Consider the following 9777-nt stretch of genomic DNA (forward strand, 5'->3'; position numbering starts at 1 on the left):
AATACCACACCAACATGATAAAACCAAACATCACAGTTTTGTAAACACTACACTAACATGACAAAAATGGCAAACCAAACATTACAATAGAATAAAATTATAACAGAATAAGGATTTAAAACAACACACACAAATAAGGAGAAATATTTTAATCTTTAAATCGTGAAAATTCAGTAATTATCTACATCACTGTCATCATTACTGCTGTCTGAAATGTCGCTGTCTTCAAATAGAATGCCATCTTCTGTGCCGACTAACGCATTACTGATGCCGCATTAAAAAAAACAACAAAAACCTACTGTTTCAGTTTTCACTGAATTCCAAGATTTTACAACCCACCACTCGCACATCTGAGCAATTGTTGGCCTTTTCAAACGATCTGTTGGTGTTGGGTCATGGAAGCGCTAATGGATTTTGTAATCATTTATGGTAATCTTGTTTATTAATTTATTATTTAATACTAAGTAATTTATACATTTTATTCTGGGTCGTATAGAGGAACTTGAGTTGTCTAGTAACGAAACGCTACCTTTAGGCTTAGGTTTAGGCCTACGAGTAACTTAAAATTCGGCGTGGAAGATGCAGAGTAAATTTTTAAAACTTATTTTGGGGGAAAAAAATAGTGTTTTCAATAGCAGGAAATACGGTAGTTCAGTCTAATGTGTTTTAATTTTTTATTATTCGTTGTTTTTGTGCAAGTTTTACAGTGAAAAAGTCAAACCTAAGTGAATCAAAAGTTTTGTTTCATTATTGAAATATGCTGCCTTTCTTTATTATATTACTTACTACTCTAAATCTTACAAACTACAAAACAGCACTACTTTTTAAAGTTTCTTGTATGAGATTAGGTCTAGCTTTGCTCCATGATGACACTTCCGTGTCGTGACTAGCTAGTTGCTTTCCACTCAAGAGTCAGTTGTTCAAAATTAGAACAGCTCTATCTAACTCCTCGAGGGTCTCTTACCTCTCCTTTTAGCCAGTGTATCCCACAAGATGCTGTACAAGTTAAAAACATCAAACTAACACACGAGTGTATAATTAATGTTTTTTGTTTTTTTTTTTACCAGTCTCTCAAGGAGAAAGAGGCGTTTGAGATAAGAATTAATAATTTACCTGAAGTGTTGTGTAAGTTGCACGTGACCGTTACGATAGTGTCACGGGAAGATGTGATACATGTAGCATATCTTCTAAAACACAAAATTCAATCAGAACATATGATAAACAAATCGTAAAACCTACTGTTTGTTATTAGTGACGTCTCATAGTTTTACCCTCATTTCAGGCACGTGCAAATAATTTCGCCTGGAGCTACAAGAAATGTAATTCCATATCGACTATTACGGACTTTTTGAGGAAGTCTTCTTAGACCATAAAACCAATGAAAAGACAGATTTGATTAGGTGTTCTATGTTATGATTAGTCTAAAATATATTTACTTTACCATTCGTTTGTTTTAATTGCATGTCCTTTTTTCATGCACTGGATTTTTTAGTTTTGACACAGCATAAAGAACCAGTGAAACCAGTGCTTGATTTTTTGATACAATAATTATCTCCTAACAACTGGGGGCAACACTGTTTTTTTTTAAAGGAATAAATCAGCGTTCGAAGACTCAGTTGTTTTCCAAGAACTTTTGTAATTAATGTGTTTGTTTTTACTTAAGGCTTCAAATGCATTTTTTTCTTTTCGCTATTGTTGTTGTACGGTTTATAGTATATAAAATAAGCATAATACATGTATTTAGCTAATTTTTCTCAAAACTCGCATAATCATTCTGAGATAAGTAACAACACTTGTTAACATTATTGTGGATAAGAAATAACATACTATTTTTGTGCAAAAATTATCTTCGTAAATAACCTTGTTTAGTCTCTTGTTTTAGTAAATTTCTTAAACAATTCGAAGAACAAACAACTCGATTACGTTATCTATAGCTGATAAAAGTCAAATTCCCAATCAGACACTTGTTGACCGTTTAGTAAAGACTCCGTATCTTCTTGCGACAATTGATAATTACTTTCATGTCCAAGAGATTGAACAGATAACGTGTCATGTGACAGATTAAATCTTAAAAGTACAATACACTCGGTCATATAATAGTTGGTTCGCAAGACTTTCAAAGTGGCATGTAGTGGATACTCATCTATCAGTAATGCAGTGGCGTAGCTAGGGGGGGCAAGGGGGTACATCTGTCCCCGGGCGTAGCATCGGGGGTGGGGGCGCGAAATTGATGTTACATAATCAGGAATGAATTTCAGAATGAAATGTTTTCCCCTCTTAAAAAATTAATGCCCAGTGACCCATATATGGGAGTTGCAACATCATGCAACGTAATCATCGTTGTTATGTAACATTGTGTAAACGTTGTGAAATGTAACATTATATGCTGTAAATCAGTAATCAGAACGCACATTACACAGATACTTCACGGAACAAAGCCGGTAAATTGTCTGTTACTTGATCCAGTTTTTGAAATGCTACCATGACCTCAGCGACCTGTCCTTTGGGAGTAACCGAACGGCTGTAACAGATAATTGAAATGGGAGTTAAAATGACTTTATCAGATCCCCGCAAGTCTGGTAAAGCTGGAAACGAAGCCAAGGAAATCTGACTGAAGTATCAAAGCGAAGCCAAGAAAATCTAACACTGAACTAGAATAGCAGATACGTGTCCGGACTTTTCGTACCTTTTCGGTATTAATCTTAAAACTGAAACGGGTGAGCGCGCAACGGCTGATTTGGAATCTGACTTACCAAGAGACCAACAAGGTCGCGTCCGAGGTGGTGGATGAGTGGCGCTCGTTTGGAATAATTTTTATCAGAAATTCGTGGATAGGTGCATCTCAGGTGCATAGCTATTTTTGTGACAAGAATGATTTAGATGAGAGCAAAATTGCTCAAGCTAGGCCTTTAGATTTTATGATAAGATTTTTGGATGCACCGTTATGTGCCCAAGGTGAAAATTATTGCTATTAAGTCTATAATTCATTTATTAGTTGCAATGTTCATGTATCGATCATATCATTTCAAAAATATTCATAACGACCTCGCTGTTAACGATAAATGTAATAGGGATTTGGTTTCAAATAGACTTAATCTATTTTCCCATCGAAAGATGCAGACAGTAACTGTTCTTCTCTGGAAACTGAAAATGGTTTAAATAGTTGGAAAAAAAACAGAAAAAAATTACTGCACATGAGAATTCCTAAAGCCATCGGGATTCTTTCACAACATGGAAGGAAATGGAAAGGAGGCTGATAAAAAAAATAAGGTTTAATAGATACACAGCTTCCAAATCAAACTGCTAAAGTGAAGGAACAATGGCGACAAGTACTTAAGAGGGAGTTATGCTGCATAAAATATTTAGCCCAACAAAATTTGGCTCTAAGAGGCCACAGAGAAAGTACCACTGAAACTGAAAAAGGGAAGAGTCACAGAAACGCGAGAAATTGTATAGAACTTCTGAAGCTAGTTAAAGAGTTCGATCCAGTCATGAAGGGCCACCTTTTGTATGTGCAGCAAAATCCAGGATCAACTACGTACCTTTCACCAGAAATACAGAATGAGTTCATCCAGCTTTTATCATCTACAGTTAGAGAAAAACTTGTGTGTGACATCCAGAGAGCCAAATACTGTGGAATAATGTTTGAATCAACTCCTGATGCTACTCACCAAGAACAAATGTCGGAGACCATTAGATATGTAGGTATAAACTTCGAGGAAAAAACTGTACTTGTGAAGGAGTCTTTCGTAGGATTCATTCAAGCCCATAAAAAAGATGCAGCAAGTATTGCAGACATAATATTACAACAACTGGAGAAGGATAAATTACCTTTCGAAGACTATCAATCACAGTGTTACGACAATGCATCTGTAATGTCTGGCCACAAATCAGGAGTGCAACAAAGACTTGCTGCACTCAACTCAAAGGCTATATTTGTTAACTGTGATAACCACAGACTTAATTTAGTTGTGGTTTATGCTGTTAGTCATGAAGTAGCAGGCGTGACATTTTTCAGTACTGTGCAAGCTATCTACGTTTATTTTTCGCGGTCAGCTCTTTGATGGGAGAGACTGAAAACTGCTCTTGGTGTATCAGTGAAGTCAGAATCAGAAACTCGTTGGAGTGTCAAAGTAAAAACTGTTAAACTGATACATGATCAACTAGAACAATTGGTAGAACTACTGGAAAATATTGCGGATGATCAGGAGGATAATTCAGATACAAGAAGTGATGCAGTTCAGTTGTTACATCAGATTCTAACATTTGAGTTTTTGGTACTTCTTCAGTTCTGGAATACTGTACTTGCCAAGATTGACCGGGTTCAGAAAAGGCTTGAGGACCACACCATGAATTTCAATAATGCTGCTCAAGATATTCAGGCTTTACAAGGGTATTTCCTAGAAAACAGTGATGCCATATGCAAGAATTCTCTTAAAGAAGCAAAGGAACTGTGCAGTTGTTGTGATGTCCAAATTGAGAGATGGCAAAGGAAGAAGAAAAAATGTCCGGAGAAACAGCAGAGGATGTAGGACTCACAGCAGAAAATGAAATGCCACAACTGATGAAAAGTATGATTGACAAAATACACACAGAAATGGGAGACAGATTCATCAGCTTGAAGAAACTGGACTCTAGTTTTGGCTTTCTTTTAGACATAAAGGAACTGATGTTCACAACTAATGAGAATAGCTTGAAACAGAGATGCATTTTTATGGGAAGCTCTTATGATACAGACTTGGATGGTTTGGAGATATTAAGTGAAATAATGGACTGCCGAATGCTACTCAAGACAAGGGCTGATGTTAAGCTTTCGACACCAGAGGACCTGCTTCGCTTCATTGTGCAGTATGGGGATGATGTATTTCCAAATCTGAGAGTTGGTCTGCAGATCTTACTGACTGTTGCAACATCTATTGCCAGTTGTGAAAGGTCTTTTAGTAAGTTAAAACTTATCCTGTCTTACCTGAGATCATCCATGGGACAGGAAAGATTGTCAGCCTTGGCTTTGGTGAGTGTGGAGCGAGAAGTTACCGACAGCATACATTTAGAGGAACTAATCGATAAATTTGCAGCAGCAAAGGCAAGAAGAATTTCTCTTTGACGTTACATAATTACATCCAAAGCATTATATCAAACTATTTCTCTTACTTTATGTTAACTTTTCGGGTTACTATATCCAAAGTAATGTTTTAAGTGTTCGCAATGTTATATTTGACTATTATTTTAGTATAAAATAATTATGTATTAATTTTTTTATATGCATTCTTGTTTCTGGCGGCCCGGCATGGCCAAGCGTGTTAAGGCGTGCGACTCGTAATCTGAGGGATGGTGCCTAATTCCAAGTAATCAATTAATAATATTTTCATTTCATCAGTTACCAACGGTTAGTAACCACGGTTTTCTTATAAGAAAGTTCTGGTATCGATTGGTATTCTTTTGAACACTGATAACACACAACTTTGAAGAGCTGGCCACAGAAACTGTCTTTAATAATGACATTACTGCAGAGGCGTAGCTACGGTTTTCAGCGCCCGGGGACAAAGTCAGTTTTCGCGCCCCCTCGTGACAAAATGTAAGCCATAAGGGGATCCGTCATGCTTTCCCGAAAATTTACGAGTTTTAGAACATGAAAACCTGCATTTCGTGGCGTATTTTTAGGGTATGAAGGAGATGAAACAAGTGAAATAATTGAGACAACAATGGTATTTTGAAGATATAATTGAATAACAGAAGACAGAATCAGAAACAAGAATTTGTTTTTTGTTTTTGAATTTCGCACAAAGCTACTCGAGGGCTATCTGTGCTAGCCGTCCCTAATTTAGCAGTGTAAGACTACAGGGAAGGCAGCTAGTCATCACCACCCACCGCCAACTCTTTTACCAACGAAAAGTGGGATTGACCGTAACATTATAACGCCTCCACGGCTGAAAGGGCGAGCATGTTTGGTGCAATCGGCTATCTGTGCTCTGCCCACCACGAGTATTGAAAACCAGTTTCTAGCGGTGCGAGTCTATAGACATACCACTGTATTACTGGGGTAGAAAAACACGTGTTAAGTATAACCGGTATTTTATTGTTTTAAGGATCGTATTTTATATTTGTATATTACGAAAAGTATATAATTAATTGAGGTTAATTATATGTAGTTGAAAATAAATATTACAGTGTGTTTGTTATAGATTATCAGTAGATTTATATCCTGAATATTCATTATTGAAGCCACGAAATTGGTTGAAAACAACGAAGAAATAGAAGAATTTCAACATTGTAGTTTTGTTTGTGTATCTACACACACACACACATAACCTCGTTTATACGTGTATATATTTGTAGAGGTATATATAACATTGGTTTATTTTTATAGAAATTCACTAATTTTCATAGTTAGTACTAAAAATACAAATTATAATACATAGGCGTTGTTACAATTCTACAGTAATAAGCTATTAGTTAACTACAGTATCATAAGAAATTACCAACTGAATTATTCTGTCCTGAAATTGGCTTAGTACTAGAGTTGCTAAACATTGTTTTATATTCTCGAATCAAATACCTTAGTAGCTTTAGAAATTAATTCACAATAATACATTATTCCCTAGCGTTAGAATAAAGAACTACTTTTCTTTGAGTCAAATATTTCACACATTCGTTTCCAAAACCTTATACAGGAATCAATCTCAATAAAAGATGTTTCTGAACCATTTCTGTTTACCGCTAAACTAACGTTTCGTTGTAAGCACACATTTTATTTTTTTTTACCTGAGTGACCTTTTACCACAATAACGTTTCTCCAGAAGTGAAAACAAACTTAAATTATTTAAAGTGAATAAGGTATCTCTAAATAATCTTTTTTCTTCTTTCACGCAGAGCAAATGTTTTAAAGTGAAGTTATTTTTTTAGTTGTAAATTTAGTTGGATACTTGACTGTAGGTAATGTTTATCCTGCTCTAGTAAGTACACCGATTCGTGTTAGAAAGTTGATTGTAGGTAATGTTTGTCCTTCTCTACCTAGTATACTGGTTCGTGTTAGAAAGCTGACCGTAGGTAATGTTTGTCCTGTTCTGGTGAGTATACTGGCTCTTGTTAAACAAAAAATGGTAGGTAATGTTTGTCTTGTTGTAGTGAGTATATTGGTTCTTATTAGATAGTTTACTGTAGTTAATGTTTGTCTCTCCATAGTTAGGATACTGGTTCTTGTTAGTCAGTTGACTGTCGTTAATGTTTGTTCTGCTCTGGTGAGTACACTGATTCTTATTAGACAGCTGACTGTAGGTAATGTTTGTCTCTCTATAGTTAGGATATTGGTTCTTATTAGATAGTTTACTGTAGTTAATGTTTGTCTCTCCATAGTTAGGATACTGGTTCTTGTTAGTCAGTTGAATGTCGTTAATGTTTGTTCTGCTCTGGTGAGTACACTGATTCTTATTAGACAGCTGACTGTAGGTAATGTTTGTCTCTCTATAGTTAGGATACTGATTCTTGTTATCCAGTTGACTGTAGGTAATGTTTGTCCTGTTGTGGTGAGTATACTGATTCGTGTTAGACAGTTGGCTGTGACACAGTGTAGTGTGCCTAGTAATAATACATATTTCATACTTAAAAAAAAAAAGTAGATGAAAACCCGAAAACAGCCACTACGTTTAAGAATGATGTTTAATTTCTTTAACAAAGTTGGTTATTACATGTAACACAGTAGATTCTGACATAGACACGTATATTCAGATATCCCTTTTTAAACCGTTTATGGTAATATTTAATAAGAATGTGTTTTATTAAGCGCGAGTTAGACAAGTTCGATTATAAAGATGCAGTGCTTGAAGTATGCGACACACGTTACAAAGACTCTTTGTAACAGCTGAATAAACTTATACAATGATATGAGGTATGGTCACTCCAGCTCAACGACATGTCCTAGAAAGAGGATGGCGCCACTTCGCCTGTCGCGGATCAAGAAGAGAAACGGTCGATCCACGATGAACTCTGGAAGTTTCCGTTTGCTCATTATACTGATAATGGTGTTTGCATTTGCTTCTGTACCCCTCTCGTTAACATTGATAACAGCTTTGTGGATGACCTCTTCCAAGTAGAGGTCGTCTGTTCCTGCAATCTTTGAAAAATCAGCTTTATTCTCACTAAATGCCGACTGCATGCCCAAAGACTTCAATGTTTCTTTCAGTTTGCGATCGTCTTTTAGCTCAAACTTTGGCAGGCCAATAGTTATTGGTTGCATTTTCATCTGAGCTAACATGTCTTCCAGTACAGCCAGTGTAAGTTTGTCTTCTACAGCGTTTAAGTTGTTATCTTCTTCTGGAAGAAGCACCATCATGCTAATGTCTTCACCATCGTAAGGCAGGTTTACAGCATAGACGCCTAACTCGTGATAAGCAACATAGGACACATTACTGATCATGTGCATTATAGGAACAGTCACTTTCCGACCACTTTCATTGGTGAAAGCTTCTAAACTCGTATTTTCAGGTTTAAACGGACTTAACCAATTACCCTTGAAATATACGCCATTCAGTAACATCAGCTTGGTGGTTTCTGGTGGTGTTTCTGTCAATATTTGTTTGATCTTGCTATTTGAATTCCAGTATCCCCAAGCGTTTACCCACTGGAGTACGGATTGTGGTTTCCCGAAGTTAATTTCTATGGTTGAAGAATTGTAGTATCGTTTTAAGCCATCTTTATAGGACTTAGATACAGTGTACCCTTCCTGGGCAAGAACAATGTTAGCACTGCTCAGTTCATTCTTAACCTGAACCCTCTTCAATACACTTTCTTGTATTCTAAAGCCCTCGTGAACCTGATTGCCTTGAATTCCCGCAGATCGATACCCCAAAGCCTCTTCCATTTCTCGACCTGTGCTACCCGAAGCACCAAGATAGGCCATTCCTAGAGCCAAGGACAAGCTCCAAGGAGACATAATAATATTCGCTTTCTTATCCAGTGCATTTAGGACAGACAAAGCAAACTGGTTGGTGGCTATCACGGATCTGTAATCGCTTTGCACAGAGTCGACGACACCAATCTGATCCTCCAATGGGAGAGCATCATAAATAGATACAGTTCCCAAAATAAATGCCAGAGACAACAACATGACTTGGGTGATTTTCACCTGTAAGTTTGTGGAAATAAATTAAACTTATTTTAATTACAATATATACACTGAAAAACCAGAAACTAACGTTATTTTATAACTTTTTTTTTTGCACTTTGTTATATAGCACGTAGATAAATAAAGAAACGAACAAGAAACGGCGGTTTCTTATGTAAAATAAAACATGAACGTTTATTAGTTATTTATGTAGGTTAATTAGCTTAAGTAACTGAAAGCTTCACGTTTCTTGTGCCACACGTATATATTGTATTATATTCAGATGCCAGCTGGTATGGACAGCATTTTCGCAAGTAAAATCATTCGAGAGTCGTTGTTTGCTATTGTGCACAAAACCTACACAAAGGGCTATCTGTGCTTTGCCCAACACAAGTGTCGAAATCCGGTTTCTAGCAGTGTACGCCTGCAGACATGCCACTTGGGGGCGTGTGTGTGCACGTTAGATAAGAATGTTAACGTTGTTAAGACTCCTACTATAGAACTGGAAATAATGGAATCAAGCTAGCGAAATATGAACCACCAACGTGTGTCTTAACACTTTATTAGAGGTTTTTCTCCCTTAGATAATGCTTTGGAAGTTGTATGATTAGATGGTGATAATGCATGATATTAATACCTTAATGTAACCATCTTAGCTAATTGCTCTTACTGGCAGA

General features: G+C 36.4%; 2 protein-coding genes across 2 annotated transcripts; one reads left to right on the forward strand and one right to left on the reverse strand.

Annotated features, from left to right (window-relative positions):
• Positions 1-4552: 4552 nt before the first annotated feature.
• Positions 4553-5104, forward strand: LOC143245610 (zinc finger MYM-type protein 1-like). The gene has a single exon (XM_076491965.1). The coding sequence runs from the start codon at positions 4553-4555 to the stop codon at positions 5102-5104; it is 552 nt and encodes a 183-aa protein (XP_076348080.1).
• Positions 5105-7638: 2534 nt separating this feature from the next.
• LOC143245170 (intracellular coagulation inhibitor 2-like) lies at positions 7639-9138 on the reverse strand. Its single transcript, XM_076491201.1, has one exon. It carries the CDS (start codon positions 9101-9103, stop codon positions 7892-7894), a length of 1212 nt encoding a protein of 403 aa, XP_076347316.1. The 5' UTR covers positions 9104-9138; the 3' UTR covers positions 7639-7891.
• Between the last annotated feature and the right edge of the window lie 639 nt (positions 9139-9777).

The sequence above is a fragment of the Tachypleus tridentatus genome, chromosome 2 (genome assembly GCF_004210375.1).
Source record: "Tachypleus tridentatus isolate NWPU-2018 chromosome 2, ASM421037v1, whole genome shotgun sequence".
NCBI lineage: Eukaryota > Metazoa > Arthropoda > Merostomata > Xiphosura > Limulidae > Tachypleus > Tachypleus tridentatus.

Excerpts from the sequence above, each read along its gene's own strand:
- LOC143245170 (XM_076491201.1), bottom strand. The coding sequence starts at position 9,103 with ATGTTGTTGTCTCTGGCATTTATTTTGGGAACTGTATCTATTTATGAT.
- LOC143245610 (XM_076491965.1), top strand. The coding sequence starts at position 4,553 with ATGCCACAACTGATGAAAAGTATGATTGACAAAATACACACAGAAATG.